General features: G+C 43.4%; 2 protein-coding genes across 2 annotated transcripts in view; one reads left to right on the top strand and one right to left on the bottom strand.

Annotated features, from left to right (window-relative positions):
- Positions 1–22,469, bottom strand: part of syn3 (synapsin III) — a 77,784-nt gene that overhangs the window by 19,435 nt on the left and 35,880 nt on the right. The window lies entirely within an intron of this gene.
- LOC111847007 (metalloproteinase inhibitor 3) lies at positions 10,965–22,055 on the top strand. Its single transcript, XM_023817815.2, has 5 exons — positions 10,965–11,329; positions 16,423–16,505; positions 17,635–17,746; positions 18,658–18,779; positions 20,588–22,055. The coding sequence occupies exons 1-5, from the start codon at positions 11,203–11,205 to the stop codon at positions 20,837–20,839; spliced, it is 696 nt and encodes a 231-aa protein (XP_023673583.1). The 5' UTR covers positions 10,965–11,202; the 3' UTR covers positions 20,840–22,055.

Here is a 22,469-nt window from a genome sequence, read left to right on the forward strand (position 1 = left end):
AATTTACATTAGATATCACCTATATGAAGACGGTACAGTCAATACATGGAAATGTACAATACCGACCAGCTAACATTTAAACTTTCACAATATTCAGTGTTAGCAGTACCAAAGCTAATGATATGACTGCTAAAAGAATGGAGATGGATGCTTTGGATGGTCAGCCGTCAATCCGTAGGGATTTTGTCGGCTCATTCACCATTAATGAGGCCTCAAAGCACCAGCTGAGACATGTTCATAATTCATTTTTAAGTCTGGCCCGTATATTAATCTTTCATCTTCCACAAAATAATAAATGGGAAGCTTGGCATGTGTCACCACAGGCAACCCCCCCCCCCCCCCCAGGTGGCATGTAGTTCTGAGATTAGCCAGCTACCAGTATTAGTGATATTAGAGAAAAATATATTGGTTATCAGTATCAGTCAAATGGAGCTGTCACATCTACTGTACTTTGCAGAACAGGGTACACTCCTGCTTTTTAAGAAACCCATCTCCAAATGCAAGAAACACTAAACATGAACTTAAATCTAATCTGCTCTCGATTGTAACACTGGTTTTTCTCTTCCTCTTCCTGTCACTTGGTAAAATACAGTCCTGTCATATGTTTGTATTGTGGGGGGTGTGGGGGCGGTGCTTAGCCTGAGATAAACTTCTGCAGGTGTCTAGGATTTATGCATTTTACATGTGATGTAGCATTTATGTTAGTAGTTATTTTTCCTGAGAACATTTTTACTTGTTGTTTTCTTAGTTCTCAATAATACAGAACAGTATCTTGCTATCCTATTTTAGCTCCTTCATTATCAGCTGCCATTTAGTGCTAAATAGTGGAAAAACCACATTACAGAAACGTGTTGGTTACATGTTTGCTTGGTGTCTTGTGGTCATGGTGTGTAACTCCTTGAGGGTTTCCCCAGGTGATGCAAAATGTTTAGTTCTTTTGATGCAACATCAAGTTCCCATAAAGACATTTAAATAAACTGGAGCTTATTGTTTTGGTAATTATTTCTGATGTCTTTCACATATTTGGGTTTCACTTATCTTGAGAATAGCTTTTAGACCTTGCCATCTGTCTTTCTTCATTTACAATAATAAAAATTGGTTGGCATTTGCCCCGTTACCCTGAACAGGATAAGCTGGGGGAAGGAATATTGATGGATTTGCCCAGGCTTGGGCTGGACAATCCCCCCCCCTCATAGCTGGGTGTGAATAGGACTCTCTTATGAATTTACAGGGGCTCCTGGGTGTGCCTCTTGTGTTCGCTGAGAGTTACAACTCTGGTTCATTCTCAAATTCTGCAAAGCTGAAAGCAATATGCTCAAACAGAGGATTTTGAGGTAGTTTTGCAACATTCCTGGTCTCCATTTGATCTTTTGGAATACCTTGTATACTGAAAAAAATCTCACACATGCTGACCTTACTGTCATAACTCTCGCAACTGGTACAACTGACAGTATTTTAGCTCAAACATATATGACATAATGGGCATATTTAGAATGCTCACAGGAAACATACTTTATTAATTCCCTTCTGTTTTCAGAAAATTAAAGAGAGGTTGTCTAGGAACACATTGGTAGTTAAAGAACTAACGTGTCAAAACAAGGATTACACAGTAACGTAAAACAGAACAACTCATCCATGATATCAATGGTCATCCTACAGTAAATGTAGTAAAAAAAAAAAAGTTATTAAGCCTTGTATCCAGATTAAAATACCCACATTTACAGTATGTGAATTAGGGGAGCTTTCAGAAAAATGGGGTGGTGAGATCTACATTAGCCACAGGCATGAAGATAAAAGAGATAAAGTGAAGAGCAGACTGGTATATTTAGCCCAGGGCTGTGGGGTCACGCTGACAGTGAGCTGGCCACCTTGAGCCCAAATGCCATAAGAGGCTGGGAATGCTTAAGGAAAATGGTCATTTCCTGGACTGGGTGGGACAGAGCCTCTGCTTGACTGATCTGGGAGCCCTCTGCTTGACCGTTCTTCAAACGGGGCCCACCCCCGGCTATGGATAACAGAAGCCGTCCTGTGACAGGGACCCACCATGTCCTTCGGAGTCTCTGCTTCCTATGCAGAGAATTAGGGGCAGATGGAGAGCAAGCCGGCGAAATGGCAGCCACGCCCTGTCTGATTAGCGTCTGGGGCCTTGTGACTCCGTGCTGCGGCGTACTGGGAGTGCAGTATTTAGTCTGCCGCATCCTAGATGCTGTCCACACCCCGATACAATCAGATGCGTCAATGACACAAGCAATTACAGAACTTTACATGCCCGCAATTTCAGACAAAACCGTTTCATGCATGTTTTACGAAGTACAACGCAAAGGATTAGTACCGGAAAAATATCAAATTAGGATAAATACTTGTTTAGGAACATTTTGTGCTCTTTCACAAGAGTTAACTATTCCACGGATATTGAGCAACTTCAATTTAACCATTTGGGGCAACTAACTAAGAGCAAAGCACCCACCATATCTAACTAAACATGGAGAAGGACTGAGAAAGGAAAACACCGGTAGATCAATTGTATTAATTACTGACATATATATTTAAATTACTTCCTGGTAATCATTATATTCTTAACACAAGTATTTCCTAACACCATAGGTCAAGACCTACCAAGAATATGACCTCTTTAAGAAGAAAGCATCAAAAGATCCTCACTTCTTGTCATAGCACTTAATCAGAATATCTGCTTAGCTTCAGATTTTATCTTCAATGTGTAGCTCAGTGGGTCCCTATGTCCAGAAGGTTGCTTGTTTGAATCCCACGGTCAGCCGTGTAACATCAACCCTGCTGCAGGAACCCTGGCTGGCGCCGCTCTCTGGCCCACACTCAAATGTATCTTTACACAAAAGCGTCAGTGTGATATGAAATGAGATCTTCTCTCCTAACTGTACACATTGTGCAATGTGCAAAATATAAAAAGACTATGTGACACCAGGGGGCAGTGAGTGGCTCAGTGGGCTAAGCCTCTGTGCCTGTGATCGGAAGGTCACCAGTTCAAACCTTGGCAGAATAGTCAGATACATGTCCATTGGGATCCCCCCCCAGCTCTAGGGGTGCTGCATGCTGGCTAACCCTGCAGTGTGAGCCCCAAGCCTGCTGTCACCCACGTACTATGTGTATGGGGAGCAACATGAGGGTAGCCAATGAAGGGTCAGCAAATATACTGTAGGATTATTTCACTACTTCCATACAGGAAGGTTTTTCTGTGATTATTTTAAATTGTGTGGAAAAATATACATATTAAGTGGCTAATGTAAAGATTAGTCATAGTATGATTTAGCTTAATGAGGTGACTTACATTGCAGTATACAGACCCAACTGGGGTTCCATAAAATACTTCAGGGAATCCTTTCCGCTCAAGCTGAAACATGGCGTCCACCAACACAGTGGCGCAACAGTGAAACAAGGGGATGATTCAGTTGGCCTCCTGGCTGACTGACCTCACAAACACCAGCATGCCACATTCCAGCTCCGTGAATAAACATGTGTTCAAGGTCTGAAAAACGAAAGGGTAAAGTTTGCCAGACGCTACGCCCATTTCAGCCTTAAACGACATGAATTTAGCAGAATCCTGCAAGAAAAAAGTGAGTATTTTCTTATTCTAAAGAACAGGGGGTTCAGGTTCAATCCGGTCATACAAAACATGGAGCTACGACGATTCAAGAAGTAACTACAGTACAGGGTCACGGGAGAAGAGCAGGAGCCCATCCAGCATAGCATAGGGGACAAGGTATGGGACCACCCTGGTTGGGATCCCAGTCCTTCACAAGGCTTACACAGAATCATACACACTACAGGTCATTTACTGACATCAGTTCACCCAAGTCTTTTGACTATAGGAGGAAATGCATCTGACATGGGAGGAACATGCAAACTCCATAGTCAGAGTGATGTGAAAATTCAAACCCCCATGGCGCTCCAAAAAAGCCACTTTATGATTGATGCATTGCCCAATCTGTAACTGTAACAGAAAGCAGGCCCAGATGGTCCTGTCTTATTGCAAAGTAAAGCCACTTTCTGACTCAAGAAATTCTTGGTACAATAATGAATAGTGGATGGGATTTTGAACATACAGAGCCAGAGTCGTCCTGCACTGACATCCAAATCAAGGCGTCCAGATGTCTTTAGCCGGACCCAAGCCCTGTCTCCAGCGCTGTCACCACAGCTAAGGGAATGTATTCCTTAGATCCCTTACCCATCCCCTAGCTGCTGCTGGCCACCACACCAAGGAGCACCGAACACAGGATCGAGCCACGCAGATGACAGAGTAGAGGCATCCTGGCTCAAAGCGCCTTCCAAAGATTTGCTGGCAGGGAGAGAGGAGCGATGTCACTCACTTAGATACAGCCATCCAAGGGAGATGGGCTAAATAAGGCCAGCAGATGGCTCTGTGGCTTCAAAGGCCAGGTACCTGCAGTGGGTGAGGCAAGTCTGCCTTTGATACGCATGGATTATTTCATGACCGTAGCCACTAACCATTACCTTTTTAGCTACACAAAGGTTGGGCACGTTCCCTCTAAAGAGAAAAAAAAAGCATTCAATTATTTTTATAGGCTAAGATGCAGTTTTATGTTATTAGTTTGACTTGCAACAGACTGAAATCACTTTAAAAATCTTCTTTATGAAGATATGTAGCTGATAGCTCGTTTTTGCCACACATGCCAGTGACAGCCCCTAGTTATTGATTAAAAAAAACAATGTTTCAGAGGTGTACTGTACATGCTTTGTGCCCTCATACAGGAAGTCTGTTTGGTTGCGATTAGCAAAGTTGTTACCCGGGAAGGTGCAACATTGAGATTACTGCCCCCACAGTCTGACTGTGGGGCAAGAATATCCCAGACACCCTGTTTTTATCATTTGGCACTTACGGTAGTCTCATAACATGAGTCACAGGAACTCTTTCAGCTTCTGTTGTTGCACCTCCAAACTGTTACAGAGATCTAATGGTTGTGTTGATTACGGTCATAAAGTTTAGGTCCATCTGTTTTCCATTGTGCTCTACAGTAGTCTCTCATTAGGAACAAAACATTCAGGAAGATTTTATACCAAGGGGATCATAAGCACCTTGAACACAGATCCTGTTTATCACCGATCATATATGCCCATATAGAACCTCTAATATCCTAAAAATGAACCCCATGACAGATAGCAACGATAGAGATGCTCTGCTACTGCTTAATGCGGCTCAAAGCATAAAGGATCCTGAGAAGAACCTCCCCAGAGGGACGTCCAGACACTTTAATGCCACCTCTTCCCGGAACAAGTGTCCAGACAGATGTTTGGCGTTAGTCACAACCCTGAGGTTTGGTGGGTTTTTTTTTTTTTACCATTTTTTTCACCGCTAGTTGGTTTGTGAACATTCGGAATTACATTGCAACATGGCGGGAAAAGGAACTTGTTTATGATTTTTAGCCACATTTCTCTTGTGAAAATACGCCATAAATGTGATGTGAGTAAAGTAGCTAAATATTTTAAAGGCAAATTTACCGACAAGGTTGTATAATACAGGGCACCCTCAGTCAGGCAAGTCACAATCAAGTCAAAACATATAGAGCAGGCTGGATTTATCAGAAGGCTTTAAGACATGAACTAAATAATAATAATAATAATTTAATCTCACCAAGTATAGATTTCTCACGTTTGACTAAAGCAAAAATCCACATACAGTACTTGCAGTTATTTTGCTGACATTTGTTCTTGACCTTGTAATAAATGGAACAAAGTAATCAGATTAATACATCAGATTAATAAAGTAATCAGATTAATACATCAGATTAATAAAGTAATCAGTGCTATTTTAACATTCAGTCAATGCTGCCTATGTGAAGAAACACTTGAGCTGATAGCATTTTAAAATGCTAATACAGACATATTGATTATCAAACATATTGTTTAAACAATCAGAAGGTGGCTGTTTCATATTCTGTATAATGGCAGGCACTCAACCCGATTCATACTTCTGGCATTTCTATTAACAGAAAAAAACAAAAATCTGTCACAACCCTCATTAACTTTGAGTCTGAGCTGAGATCTACAAGGGTATACACTAAAGACCATTAAACATAAATTAAAACTTTAAAACACTTTGACCTGCAGCTTATGTTAATGGCTTTGACTTAATAAGTAACTAATAAGTAAATAAGAAATAATTAAAAGGTAAATACCATAAAAAATGCCCTATCATAAAAAAAAGAAAAAGATTTGCAATTGTGTCTTTTCTCAAATATAGTTCGAGCCGCTATACATTGACATTAAGTAAAAAGGAATCTTAATTTGGTAAACGCATGGTGTAAATCCTCCTCCTTTTTCCCATTTGGCTGGCAGGTCAGCTTCCATTCTGTCAGTTGTGAGTTTTTTAATAACATTCATGCATGCCAATAGTAAAACTCCAAAAGAATCCAAGAACGGTGCCCAGAATCCTTAGATACTAAAGTTTTATAGTCTCTCCCACTTCAAAGTTTTTGATCCCAACGGCGAAATGTAAGGAATTGACCCCAGGCTGAAGAAAAGAGGTTTCATCCTATAAACCGAGGCTGTAAATGAATCCAGACAACGACTGGCTACTGTGACCCTGAGCCGGGGTCTCTAACTGGCAGCAGAGGCAGCAGGTTCGGGGAGAGCCAGGTAACGGCTACGGAAGCTGGGCAGCAGGTGTTGTGCTTGCTGAAAACTGGACACTCTGTCCCTCCCACAGACCAGAGACATCCTGTCTCAGTCATCTACTGTAGTTGAGATCCCACAAAAAACTTGCCTCCTAACCATGGAAAACCATGTCTTGGACCCATGTGCTTCCTGGAGTAAGTTCAGGGTGACCTAACCATAGCTGGATAAACTGTTACTAAGAATGGACAGATGAATAAACACAGGCCTTCTGTCACTCTAGCAGGAGGTGGTAGGAAAAGAATGCAAGTTAACTGACGAATATGTTCAATCAATAGTCTAAATAGCAGGAGGGGGCATTTACAGTAAGAACTGAGTAAATATACAGGACAAATATTGGACTCAAAGAAGACATAGCTGAAGAATTTAATCACTGGTGAATGTTATGCTATTTTAACATTCAGTCAATGCTGCCTATGTGAAGAAACACTTGAGCTGATTTCATGCTCCGGGGCTGCGTCACTCAGGCTTTCTGTTGAGTCATTAGCATCACCTTCTACAGTTACTTGACTGCCAGCAACATTTTAATTTGTCTGGAGCTACCTGAAACATGGGCTTCACTTCAAAATAATCCCTGGTCCCTTTCAGATAGAAATCAAAGGAATATGTTATGGCTCTTGTTTACTGGCTAAATATTTTTTATGTGAATTACATGTGAAACAACCTATTCCTCTGATTCCCACACTCACGTCATTCATTTTTTATATATTTTTGAGAAATACACAAGGAAGCAATGGTCAAGGGAAGTGCCTATTAGAAGACACATTTGTATCACTTCAATGGACATGAATTACAGTAGTGTCCTTATTAATTAGCCGCTGTGCATGAGGACGGAGATGGTTCCTTTTTTGTCAAATGGTAGATAAAGAGCTGCTTTGTCTGAACCAACTCTTAAAAACCATGAGGCATGTACAGTATGTCACTCTAGACGAAAAGGTCACCTCAGATAGTAACTAACTTAGCAGATGAGAAGTGGCCCCAAAGAAGAATAACAGGAGGGTTAATATAGATTGTGATAGCAAATGTTGGTGTAACATCTGACTGCACCATTGGATGGCAGTAATTTGCAAACTGCCTCCCTCCTATGGTAACCATATGCCAACACACTCCTCCCTAAGGGATTTTGTGAGGCAACTGTTGCCTGTGTTTAGGTGATAAGACTACAGTCTCTCAATTAATGAGGAAGAACAGCTCGATGATTGGGATCAGGAGAATTAATCTCAAGGTGTTAGTGACCAACAACCCAAGGAATAACGACTAGGTTTAAAGTACTAGTATTATATAAAGGCCCTTCCGCTCTCATTCAAAAACGCCAATCGACATCATGTGAACCCTGGCAAAAGCTCACAGATCACTGGTAGGTGTGATCTTCACTGAAAGGCCCCTTGAGATAGCCAACTATGTACTTCAACAACAAATAGAACATTTCAGTTATTTTCACAATTTGTCCTGGTCTTGACCGTGGGTGATGTTTGTTTTTGTTTCTCTATTGCCAAATGTCCTAAAAAAACAGCCAGACCCATGCTGACAATTCAATATTTCATCATCAGAAGGTAAAATATTTCTCTGTATTTAGCCCTTCACTGGATACAAACAGGGTTTACTTGTGGATATTGACATAAAGGTCACCAAAGAAAGAGATTCAATCTAAAGATAGCAAATACACAAATGACATCCCATCATTACACTTTGCAAAGTACATTGATTGCTTTGGCTCCTCAGAGCCTCGAGGTCATGCTTATGAACACATTCTCTTTCTCTGACAGTATATCAGAATATTTATATTGTCTGACAAAAACCTGCATGGTCCTCAAGCACAATGCCAGAGGAATTTTCGCCTGCTGCTCTGAACCCTTTGAGATGCTGGTCCAGGCCCTCTTCAGCTCACTCCTAGCTGACCTCCCTGCCCGCTCCGCAAGGCCACTTCTGCTCACCCGAAATGCAGCTGCTCTGCTGCTCCTTCATCTCCCACCACTAGCTAGCAGTCATGCCCCATTCGTTCTTTTTATAGCCATGTTACTGAACTGTGGTGACTCTGGAGAGCAACATGTGTATTCAAATGGCTGCAGTTCAGAGGGACGCCTCAAGGCAAAACAATTTGGAACAGCTGCATTAGACACACATGTTCATATTTCCAGGGAGGAGACTGACTAGATAATGTCCCACCAGCATAAGGTGCTGATGTCTTACTACCTGTAAGACCAAGATATTAACTACAGTGCACAAACTGGACAATGTTCCCTGTTCTCTGTGATATAAATACAGTGGCAGCTACACCTGCATACATAAGAGCAAGATAAAGCAGATCTCAGCATGTTTATATGATGGAATTACCTCCTTCGACATACTCTTGATGGATAGTTGCCCTCATGCGTGGGAATAGTTTCACATTGTAATTAGAATGTGAGGTATGTTTTCCTTGTGGAATGTTGTTGGTAGAGCATTGATGACTTCAGATTACCACTATTCAGCACCACGCTCAACACCCCATGGGCACAAGATGCCTCCACCAGTAGTAATCTGTGGGAAGACAACGTATCTTGTCCACCATCACCACTGAGGTGATGATTTCTATTCATGCCAAAGAAAAAACATTACTAGTCAAGGGCAATGAACAGAAATGCATATAAAGAAACCATAGGAACGAAATATGAAGCTGAAATAAACAAAATAACCACCCAAAATTTAGTAGCAAGTATATTTTCTTGTGTAGGTTTTTCCCCATGGTTACCAGACGCAGTTTGATTTGTTTGTCTAACTTGGGTTGCTCATAGAATGTGTAGGAAGAATGCTGTGTGCTGACTCACTGCCTGATCTCTGAGGGCTACACCCCACTTTATGTCCCGCATCTACAGGAAGTCAGGGAAGGAAGGAAGGAAAGTAACCTAATTATAACATGAGAAGAATGTTTCTGAGGTATGATTGACTTTGGGCCAGAATTTACAATGACCTTGGGCTTAGTCTTCCCGAAAATCTCTGAAAATTTCTCAGATTTCCCTCAGCGAATGGTCATATGCGCATAGTTCATATGTCACAATTTTGCCTCATTACCCAGTTATGCAGTTCAACGCAATAATTTTGGCATCTTCTGACCGCACACAAAATATGTGCATGTGTAGAGTGGAGTCTACTCAAAAACAAACACCATTCAAATTATCATATTAAGGCTAATAGGAAAAGACCACATCATCTAAATCCATAATTTATGGTAACCCTAAAACCATGCCAGAACAATAAGACAGAAAATGGAGTCATTAATGCATTTCACAGTTGGCTCAGAATCACCTCTTAAACACTCTGATATTTAACAACATAGAAACAAGTGTGAAGTAATTAATCAATTCACCATGTCAGCAGGACAATAGCCGTGCTGCCGCGTGCGCTACATCAGGGCTGGTAATGGTTTATTAAAAAGTTATTTTAAGAAAAGAAACATTCATAAATGTGCAAGTCGAAACTTGTTAATGATACAGTCAATAGAGTACAAATGTTTTGGTAATAATTATATAAAGGGTGCATCTTTATAAAGCAAAACCCCATCATTTAGGCCTATAGGAAACTGCCCTAATAAGGGAATCGTGAATTTGAAGAGTGTTTGATTTGCTTGTTTCATCCAAAACAACTAATCATTTTTAACAGAGCCTGTAATTTAACTGGAGCAGGTTCTTTGCTCAAAGGTACAACAACGAGCACAATCTTGGGACCAGAACCAGTGGCATCCAGGCTATGAGTCTGAAGCCTCGTCATTACTCAGACTGCTTTAGATGACAAGGCTGTCATAAACGTATGAATCGTACTGAAATACTTTACATAAGCATTATATATTTAAACTTCAAGAAAAAAACGAACAAACAGAGAGTTGCTTTTAGTACTTCTGCTGCAACTCAGACCCCAACAGAAATCTGTCTTGAACAGGTTTCCTGGTGTGTGATCTGATCATGTTCACTGTTGCCACTAATCATTTGGGTGGCCTGGCTCCATGGATACATGAAAAAGTGAACAAAAGTCTCCATTCCCAAGTAATGAGATCTATATACAGAACATCACGAAATAAGCGATATATATTATATACATGCACAAAGACATTCACAGTATACGAAAACGGATAAATACACACTGCCATACTCTATCCATGCCTCATATTCTATAAAAGCACTATGACATCAGCTTATAAAATGTGGCTTATCTAACACGTAGTTTCCTCCAGCTCTGGGGAAGGGTGAATGTTATTGCTCAAACAGGAACAGAAATCTTCCTCTGAACACAAAAAAAAACAAAAGTTTGGGAAAAGCGCTTCTTTGAGTAGTCCATTCCAATAGCTCATGCTGCTGTTATTTCAGCGGCGGCGCGCTGATTGGCCGCCGAGCAGCTGGCCTGAATTAGCGGTGGGTGGCGTTCGCCTCCAGCACACTATATGTAATATGCGAGTCCGGAGCGTTCAGAGAGACCGAGGAGGATCGGAGGCACTCGTGCGATCGCTAAGACAGAGCTGACTTTCTACGGTGCGCTCCTTCATTGAACAGTACAGAAGCGAGGATGCGGTCACTCAAGTGCGCTGTTATAAGCCTGCTGCTGGTGCTCTGCCTGCCGCTGCACCAGATCGCACAGGCTTGCTCCTGTGCCCTGTCTCACCCGCAGGATGCCTTCTGCAACTCGGACATAGGTAAGCCTATGGTTGCTTTTTTTATACTTTACAATCGCTATGATTTTGTATCCGTGAATATGTCGGAGTGCTGGAAGTAGCGTTTCTTTCTAAGTGACGCTACTCCAGCACGCTGCGCAGCAGATAAACTTCTACGGGAGGTAATAACCTTTTCTTTTTTTAAATGGCATTTATTCTTTTACAGGTGGTCGATTTATGTAAACGGAGTATCTGAAATTTAAAAAAAATATTTTTATGTTAATGTGCAACTGTCCGTTGAGACATTGTTTTTTCGTAAACAAGTGTCCGCTGGCAAATATGTAGGCTTCCAGGAAAATTTTAAAGCTGCGATGATCTTATTCTAGGAGTCATATCGTAGAAGCAGAGCGTTATAACTAATCTTTAATTGCAATTTGATATACATGTACATATTTAGATCTATTAATAGTTAAACGAGGCCGGTGATAAACTACTTAAGCGTAATTTGTCTACTTTTTAGTAATGGGAAGAGTTAACTGTGTCCATGGGAACGAGTCGGTGCCAGTGTTATGTTTTTCAGGGCAAAAAGACCACTCGCAGAGCAATAAAACGGGGCTGTGAGACAGCAGGTCGCCAGCTATTTCAATGCTGTTTGAATAAGGCGGACAAACTTCTCTATCCCTGATCATATCAGAGTCCCGATCACTGGATTTGCCGGCTCAGACGGCTGACGGAGAGCAGAAGTGGCAGACATGACCAAGTTTATGCCACTCTCCTCCTCAAAAAAACTGGTTTATAATAAAAGTAGCCCACTTACTATTGAAACTTTGGCTTCATGCTGGAGAACATTGTTCCGTTCATGCGCATGCTGTGACCCCATGCCCGTGCTGTACTGTTGTATACTGACATCTGGATTAGAATGGGCTGTATGCAGATATTGTAATTTGCTTGAAAATGTGTGGCGCATTCATCACCAGGAATGCTCTGCCACACAAGTTGCTGGTGCTCTAGTTAGCTGTCATTGCTGAGATAAGACCATCAAAGCCACAGAGCTGCGTAGCCGCTATGCAGCGTCCTACCCAACAGATTCGCTTGATTTGATCCAGTGCCTTATCGTGGAATACCGTTAAGCCACCCGTTAAACATTTAGAAATCTGTTACACCATTACTGGATTCTCTGGGGCTGCGTTGGCTGCAGTGAGTTGTGACTCATAAGTGAGAATTAAGCATTATTTGATAACTAAATCACGATTGTAGCTAGAGGCTACTTCATTTGGGGGTGGCAGGGTTGGGGAAAGTGGATTTTGTCAACAGGAATTGTTGACTGAGACAGGAGCAGCACTATGCTGGTACTTGGAAGGTGAACAGTTACTCAGCTGTCTGATGTTACAGTTGGGTGCAGAGATGCTCTTATGTGTGACTGTCATAAAATCCCTCATTGGAAGTTGGGCAGGAATGTCCCTCGTGGCATCAGGGAATCCCTAATTAAAATGCAAGACTTAAGCACAGTATGTTATGTAACTTTACATGGAATAGATGAGAGCGGGATAGGGGTGGCATGGTGGTACAGTGGTTGGCACTGTTACCTCATACCTCTTGGACCCGGGTGTGAGTCTCCACCATAGCTCCATATGTGTGGAGTTGGCATGTTCTCCATGTGTTGTCATGCAGTTTCCTCTGGGTACTCTGGCTTCCCTCCCACAGTCCAGAAAACATGTTGAGGCTAATTGGAGTTGCCAAATTACCTATAGAGGTGAATGGTGTGTGTGTGTGTTCTGTGATGGGTTGGTGCCCCATCCATGGTTGTTCCCTGCCTTACCCAGAATGGTGGTAGTATGTCGAAATAAAGGGAATAATTTGGAGCCCACATCTTCCTAAGGAGTAAGAAAATGGGTTTTTTGAGCTGATGTAAGGTGATACTTCTATAATTAACCATTTAACACTTTTTTTTTTTTTTTTTTTTACCATTTTTGAATGATTATGAATTTGTATATAGCATGGCATACTTCCTGTACAACACACACATGCAAGTATTAGACCTGCCCCACCCCCAATTTATTCCTAATTCTACTTGCCACTGGTGCTCTGGGTGTGGGTTCTTAGGAAAAAATAACATCAGCTTATTTGAACTCTTGGTATAATATTCAACAAATGGACCAGCCAGTAAAAGCCTGAGGACATAATCAAGGACAAAGATAGTCATGTTTGCAGGACTGTGGACTGTTAAGTGATCAGCAAAATCTGCTATGTACCCTGTCGGATGTCTTGCATTTCAGTGCAGGAAATTTAAGGAAGGAGATGTAACATTTTCAAGCTTCACCTATCTGCTGGTTTGGGTTAAACTAGGTGTAGGCCCAGAAACACACAAGTAAGAAACATCTGCAACCTTTTTTTCCACGCTTCAATTTAAACATATGGTCATGCCTCTCGTTTTGTTCTCCTTCCTCCAGCTGCTTTCATGGTCTCGTGGCCTTTAGTAAACATGCGTTAAGTCAACTGCTCCTTACAGGACCGTGAAAGTGTGCCATTAGCTTGCGCAAACTTAAACAAAGGCAGACGCTTGAATTGCGGCCAAGCAATTATCGCACTGTGGTGGAGACTTGTGCCAGTTAAACTCCGTTAAGCACAGCGTTGAGGGAACTGGTCAGGAAGTGACATGTCTGGATGCCCTTTCACTTTGAAGTGAACACAACCCAGGGTGAGGCCTGTTTCTAAAAGGACAGTGCCACCAAATCAGCCTTACTTCAATGTTTTCTAATGGGGTCATTTGGGACCCCTTGACAGTCAACATTGATCCCTCCTGGCTCCCTGCCGAACAAAAATGGGGATAGTCTGAGGGTCCCCAAGTAGCAGGTTGGGGGAAACGCTGCCGTACTCCCATGTCAACACTCAGAATAGGTTTATGGTGACCCTTGGTTTGGCTGTTTACTTTCAAATCGTATCAGTGTATGTTGTAGCATATTTCCATCTACCTCATCTAGTGCAGTCTTCCAGGGGTAACGTAATTTCAGTGTAGGTGCTTGTTTCAGTTCAGAACCCCCCCCCCCCCTCCCTCCCCAAACGACTGCTTGGCTGTAGGTGGCAGTCATCTGCGCCAGTCCCCATGCCCGCTGGCCAGCTTGATTCAGGCTACATATCACACACGCATGGAGCTGCATGCACAACATATGCAAAGCATGCTCCAAGCAGGAAGTGAATCAGTCCATTTTGGATGCTCTTGTCTAACTTGGCAAGCGAGAGCTTTCACATGTGGGCGATTTCATCCCCAGAATTATGGTCCGGTAAAAGACAGACAGGGCCTGGCAATAAACATCACATTGGTGTCATCCCAGAATTGTTGGCCAACTCTCCATCTGCCTCATTATGTTGGCCTGTTTAGTACAGCATATTTATCATAGCAACAATACATGTGTGTATCATTAACTGATTACATGAGACTAAAATTTTAACCACCGCCCCGTTATAAATTGGTACCCCACCCTTGGTACCCTACCCAGGCTATACACCAGCCATGTGCCCTGTGCTGCCTTGGATTGGCTCCAGACTCTTCCATGACCCTGACTGGGATAAATGTTTGTGATGCATGAATGGAAGTAAATCACAGATTATTTGTAGATCACTGATGGCCCAAAAGGTAACTTATTGGATGCACACCTCTATGTATTCAGTCTAGCAGTGTGGCCTTCCTTGAGATTTGGAAGTGACCCAATACGAGAGAAACCAACCTGTATAATTAGAATTGTGTGAATTTCACTATTTCTGAAAGGGTGATTCCTTAAGACTTATATTTACAGATGATTAAGCAATATTAGCCATTTTAACAAGCGTTTAACATGCATCTGCTGGAGTACTTGCCTCGACACTTCCATGGCATGCATGGTATTGGATAAGCAGTGGGTTCACCTGCACCGTAACCCAAGGTGCTGCATAAAAGAACAGAAGAGACAGCTACATGAAAATAACTGAAGAGCAGGCCGCTTCCATGTCAAAGTGAGTGACTGCTGGTTGTAAATTACAGCCTGATGACACAGCAGAGAGTGTTCTGAATGTCTATATGTGGATAATAACTAGACCATGGCTCCCTATGATAAAAGGTCACAACCCCACAATGACAGCAGGAATGTGCAGCCTGTGTAAATCTTGGGGGGGGGGGGGGGCATGAACAAATAATTTCTGTGTTGGTACTGATCCATGTCTAGGCACCGGTTTACTACACACACTTGAATAGCTGGTCCCTGAAGAAAAGAAGCTGGGGCCTTATCACTGTAGCCACTTAAAAAAAAAAAAAGAAAAAAAAAAAGTGCTATGCTGAATGATGTCTCGGACTAAAATTCTGCATATCTTGTTGCTTTTTCTAATGCTCTTCTAAAGGGATGCATTGCGATCTTTACACTATTCAGCGCTTTCAATGTGTCCAGTCTTGTACAGACTCCAGAGTGAGAGATTTACCTCAGACTCCCCTTTATCACTGTGGCAACAAGACCATCTGAAATGGTTAAAATTGGATGAGAGAACTGGATCAGCTTAGGGCTGTTCTGGAGCCTTCTGACAGTCTGCTGGAGGTATCCAAAGCCAAGTCCTCAGTGTGCCCTGGGGGGAGAAATATGGCAGCACTAGGGTCTGGAGCCTCTCCGCTTCGGCACTCTTTGAAGCTGGTGCCATTCTCCCTAGAGGTGCCCTCTGGGAAGAAGTGGGCTCAGTTTATGGTCTCCTGAACCTTTTGAGTCCTTTCTAGGGATGCACAAATCAACGATTCACCATTCCCAAAAATAATGCGAAACTAATGGGAATACAAACATAGGGAGTGGTGGTGATTATGCATGTAATCTTTGAGACCACTCTACTGAAGAGCTTGCGATGCATTACAATGTGAGCACACAAGCAAAAAAGTTGGCTTTACCCTTAATGCTGTGTGTTCGTTGCACTATCATCATGATGCACCTGACGTATAATCTCACATTGCTGCTTTTGCCTCTACTTTACCTCACAGAATTGTGAGATGATTCTACCCACATGAGTCCAGACCTGCTAGTCCACTGTTCAGGGCTTTCCGAGGGACTGTGCTGGCGGGTGGCTGTCCTGCTTTTGTCATCGTGCCATTCAGTTAATCGGAGTGATTGTATGTTGTTTTGCAGTTATCCGGGCCAAGGTGGTGGGGAAGAAGCTTCTCAAGGATGGCCCGTTCGGCACCATGCGATACACGGTCAAGCAGATGAAGGTGAGCCTGCCACTCGCTAAGCTACTGCTGCCTGTGCTTCTTAAATCACAGCTGCCTATAAACCAAGGACAGGGGACACGCCTCTCTTAAAGCAGGTGATGGCAAAAACATTCTGAGACCGCTGTTAAGACGGAAACCTTTTACGAGGGGACTTTTGATTTAAATGTGCTTTGTAGCTAAACAGATTGCGTACTGGAATTGACTTTAAAGAAAATGGTACATCCTGGCATTTAAGAGCCGGCTTGAGCCCAGTGATTACGCAGGGTTGTTAAACTGCTGTAACCAGCAGTGTTAGTGGTCTTCAGACAACTGCTTCCTGCAGACAAAACTGTTATGACTGACACGCATCGTGTCCTCGGGGATCCCGTATATGGTTCTGAAAGCAGTTCCATAGAAGATTAGGCAGCCTCTATTTCAGACAAACGATCAGTCCAAATGGCTTCTATTGCCTCGCCATTTCCAGCTTCTCATTCTGGAAGTTTGTGGTTTTGTTTTTTTGCAACTCTAAACAGGGATTTCCTGTTGATGAACAGATCCATTGCAGATAATAAAAAAATATAAAAAAAAAAAAATTGTCAACATTGCAATGCCCTGACCATTAGTGTTCGGTGAATGAAGATGACACCCCCACCCCCACCCACATAGGCATACCTGATGTTTTATAGTGTTCAGAGTATCTGAGGGGGGGGGGGAGAAACATTGGAGTAACTGGTCAGGAAGTTGCACCATTACTGGCTTCTCTGGAGTAAATATAGTACGACCTTGGATGACTTGTACTCAACATTGCCACGAGAGACACATGTACACATTTATCAGGCTTCTGACATTAAGGGAAACTTTCATTTTGAATGATGTGCCTTTTCCAGATATGTAAAGAGGCATTTTTAGAGCAACAGTTGATAAACATTTTTATATTAAGTCTCACATCAGCTCTATCCTTGTTCTGTTTCATTTTAATCGCTGACATTTCCTGTTTTTGTAGTAGCTTTGGACAATATAGTGACAAGATGTATTTTATATGAAGAGCCAAGTCAACTTAAACTGCTGTTCAATACTTTTATGTTGCTTCAAAATGCTCAAAAGTCCCCTATGTGATATTTAATTAGCTGTCTGTTCCCCTTATTTGCAGATGTATAAAGGATTTGATAAGATTCAACATGTCCAGCACATCTACACTGTTGCTTCTGAGAGCTTATGCGGCGTCAAATTTGATGTCAACAAATACCAGTACTTAATCACAGGTAAGTGCTGCTATTTGGACGGAATGAAACTGAGGGAAGTTATTCTTTAAAATGCTGGTCCTAGTGGATGTTCTGTTGGCATGTAAAGGTCACTCCTATCAGAGTGAATGTCTCTCTCGGTGGGTAGGAGCGCTCTGAGACCCCACTGCGGGACTGTATCTCCACACCGTAGCTTCCCCAGCCGGGCAGAGCAGCTAAGCACAACTTTACTCATTTCATGCAAATTTCCTGCAGGATGCCCTAACTCTACTTTCCCACTATTTACAACTCCCAGTTAAATTTGAGGGGTAATTCAGTTGTGTGCAGGTAGAATGCATTTGGTTAGGTTTTTATTATTTCCTGACTTTTTCCCTTTTTTCCTGGAATAGTTCTTAATTTTTTCTCCCCCTCGCTGGATAAAGCAGGGAAAGCACTTTGTATGCTATTTTCCTCAATGCCTGGCTTTTAACGTGTGTCCTCCCAAGGCCCCTGAGATTTGGGGGGGGGGGGGGGGGGGGGAGAGGATTCTTCCAGGCCTGACACTGTGTCCAGGCTGCTCATCCATCTTACTACTTGCATCCGCTGCATTAGCGGCGGCGGCCAGGTGCCGCACCCTCACATGACGGGCGTCTCGCATGACGGAGTTCAGAGCTCCGCAGAGCCCCTGCTTCCTGGCTGCAATCTCCCTCTGTAGCGAGCCGCCTGTGGCCTGATCCTATTAATATAACGCAGGCGACCTTTGGAAATACAGAAATAGGGGGCTGCGGTTTGCGAGCGCTTACTGTACTATATCATCTTACTGTAGTAAACTGCTTTGAAGCCACGGCTGAAATCTCCTGAAGCACTGTTCAGTTATCAGTAGCTCTTGTTACTTGTCTATGATTCGGGCGTGCTGGACTTGATACCATTTCTCCCCCCCCCCCCCCCCCCAGGCCGTGTGTATGATGGCAAAGTGTACACCGGACTCTGTAACTTCAACGAGAAGTGGGAGCAGCTGACCCTGGCCCAGAAAAAGGGCTTCAACCACCGGTACCAGCAGGGCTGCAACTGCAGGGTGAGTGGGCAGCCGTGCACCAGCAGAGGGCCCAAGCACCGCCGCCACGGCACCAGGAAGTCCGCCGGCAAGCAGAGCACCCTTCCCAAGCACATGATCCTCCTCTGAGCCGCTCCCTGTAGATCCTTCCGGAAGGCCGCTTCAGCCCCAGCAACCCACTGGTTTTACCCTTCTGTATTTATCTGTAAGGCCCTGGACCAGGCAGCGCAAACCCAACATCAGCTCTAATCAGAATTAGCTACAGCATATTTCATCTGTATTTGTATTTTGAATAATTTTTGTTATTAATGCCAATCGATCTGACGCATCTGAGCACATTCTGTCCATACGGTATCTGGGTGGCCACTTGCAGGCTTTGGATAGTCAAAAACTAGCAATTTGTGCACATTTTGTTCAAAGTGGGGGGGGGGGCGGGGGAGTGCAGAGTTTAGCTGTGAAGGGAGTGAGCAAAGTGAAGGCTGATAATGAAAAGTTGAGAGTGAGAAGATGAAGGGAAGCATTACACCCGCAGCTGAATCGCAGGCACTTTAGCAGTCCCCCCCCCCCCCCCCCAATCATTTAGCCATTCGGCCAGCCAACGCTTGCTGTCACCACAACCCCACATTCCTCAGTGTGGGACACAAAGACTCTTCCACATATGTAACCCCCCCCCCCCCCCCACTGCCAGACACGACACGCAGTCGTAAATATTCAGTACAGCTGCAAACATCTGCCACGGGGACTTTGGTCCGAACGACACAAACAAGCGTGTTAGCAGCCGGGGGGGGGACGGGGGACGTGGGGCCAGCCCTTGGCTGAGTATCCAGTACAGTGGAGAAGCTTCTGGAGTCACTTGTGGGAACTGAGACATTGCCGCTGGGGTACGACTTGACAAAATGGGAGAAACGTAACTCTTTCCTTATTACAGCACCTGTCATTTGAATAACATTAGGGGTCAATTATATTACGGTGTTCTTTCCTCCCCCCACTTTTAAGACACACATTCTGCGACAGACATGTTGAGGTGCAGACTTAGCTAAATAGGGGTGGTGCTGTCATGTTTATGGTGAACTAAACCATTGTCTATACCCGCATGCACCCGCACTTCCTGTACTAAGGCCAGGAACGGTAAAGACATTTCGCAGGCGTTACCCTGGAGCTGCTGGCTGTACATGAAACGCCTTTCTCCTCGTTCCCTGTCCTTTCACTCTCCAGTCTAGGCAGGCGGTTGTGATATTTCCGGATCACACACGTACTGCATCCGTTGTATTCCTGCTCTTTGCAGCTCTTCCTGATTCCTGTGATGTTTTCCTAACGCTTAATTACACACCAGCTGTACATTGTGAATGTCTCCCACACCTTCATGGTTTTTATAATGCATGCAGAGTTGTACTGCACACAGATACACTTACTGTAACTGGAGAGAGAATTTAGTTCAAATGCTCTAAGAGCTAAAAGGAAACTCCAGTCAATTCTCTCAAAGAATTGCTGTAATTATCACTTTCTGTCAGCGACAACGGCTTATCTGCAGAAAAAACATTTTAACGGATTTCCGTGACATGGTGTTGTAGTGGCAGAGAGATACAGAAGTTTGAAATGTGACACGCCGCTTAGAGATCTAGCTCCGTATCGAGTGAAGGGATGCACGTCTTTGTGAATGAGTGCCTGATGATGCAGGTCTCTGCGGGCTGATTGCAAGGCTCAGTGCATGGCTTCGGTCACCCTGAACCTGTGCTGAGCGTCTCTCTGTCTCTCTCTCTTTCTGTGTTAATAATACTGCTTCCTGTCTGTCTGAGGCTTCACCCGCTGTGTTGCTTGTGTGTTTGTAGATTAAAGCCTGCCACTACCCGCCCTGCTTTCTGACTTCCAAGAGCGAATGCTTGTGGACGGACAGGCTTTCCCACTCCGAATTCCCCGGACACCAATTCCGTCACTTTGCCTGTATCCAGCAAAAGGAGGGACACTGCACCTGGTACAGAGGAAGCCTGACCCACAAAAAAAAGCCCCCGGCACCCCTGAGCCCCCAGCCCACCCCCCTCGCCACCCGTAGGGTGCCACCCAACTCTACGGCCGCACCGTGACGCTCTAGTGGCGGCGGCACAGCGGCAGCGCTCAGATCTAAAGCGATACCTTTCCGTTTCGGCTCACCGACTCCCTTTGCTTCTAAGGTCGGCCAAACGCTGCCGTAAAGGACAGAACCAAAAGCCGCACACCGGACATGCGTAAATGCCGCGGCCGCCCAGCGGGGCCGCTCCTTCAAGAAGAGCCTGACCATAGACGCTTGCGGCGACATTATAAGTGACTTTCCTAAGCTCAGCATTATGTTTGTGCTTCCATTAAGCTTTCAATGTTCATTCCCCGTACCTACCGTATAGTGTCCACTATCACCAGCGAGGACAATGGTACCGTAACGCAGGCTTTATTAGAACAACGCCACCTCCTCCTTGCCTCTGAGGTATTTGTCAGCAATGTTCATATCAGCTATTTAAAAATGATTTCGAAATATCGAGGATGTAGTATATATGTGCGTGAACTTGTCTGTTCACAGTGCAAATGGTAAATATTTATTTATGTTTTGGTTTCTGAACCCCTACTGTATGTGCTCGATAATCTATAGACATTCTTAGTGCTAACTTATTCATACAAGTATTTGGTTAATAAGCTGAATGAAGATTTTAAAAAATAAATAAATTCATGCATCATTAATGATGAGCTCCATAAAATGAACAGATGGGTTACATATGGTATAGATTTTTATTATAAAAAAAAGTATTTATGATGTCAGGTCTGTACTGATTTGAAGACTCCTTATAATAATTTTATTTTTTTAATGGTACCTCACCCTTTTTATAACTTTCTACTAAAGAGCAAGCACTTATTCATTAGAGAAAAAATATTTTTTTTTCCATTAAACTAAAAGTTTTACCCTTCTGTTCCCAGTGTTAAGCGTTGTGAGTCACTGTCCGGTTGTGTAGATTCTCCATCACTCCCATCATCACTAGTCCTGTGTATTTTAGTTCTACATGCTATAGTAAGATTCACACCAAGTTTTCATGGCAAGTTTTACTAATGTCGCTGTTATCGTTGGCATTTCTGTATAGACTGCTTAACATGGGAAGAAATCATTGCCGCCTTGATTAAGGCGCAATTTAACCAATGATTGTACTGTTGACGACGTCTGTTTCTATGTGTGCACACACATTCTTTGAGCTTCTAGCTCTTGTAGGAGCTACAGAAATGTTTGACTTTTAACACTCTCTGTTTTATATTTTTATAATAAAGAATTAATGAAAAGTACATTTTGTCTAGCGTGTTTGTTATTGGGGTATTGACTGACTGATGTCCTATCTTTAGCGTAACTGAATTGTGTAAGGAGTGTGTGATCTGCAGGCTCGGGGAGACCCCCGTTCTGCACAGAGCTCCTCTGTGAGATCTCCATTTCCATTCTCAATCCCTTAATTCTGGAACATAGTCCCAACACAGGTGGGATCTTCAGGCACACGCAGATCCTGAGCCCCGTTCCACACGTCCACCCCGGAAGCGGCCCGGCCTCAACAGATGGCAGGCCGCCATGGCTCCCTATTTATCTGCAGGGCGAGGAATGTCTGGCTCGCATGCTGGCAAGTTCTAATCTTCATGAAAACATCATACATGTTGGCAGGAAGAAGCCAGAGAGAGGCCATCTATTGGAAACCCTTCTTTGAGCTCCCT

The sequence above is a fragment of the Paramormyrops kingsleyae genome, chromosome 1 (assembly GCF_048594095.1).
Source record: "Paramormyrops kingsleyae isolate MSU_618 chromosome 1, PKINGS_0.4, whole genome shotgun sequence".
Classification (NCBI taxonomy): domain Eukaryota; kingdom Metazoa; phylum Chordata; class Actinopteri; order Osteoglossiformes; family Mormyridae; genus Paramormyrops; species Paramormyrops kingsleyae.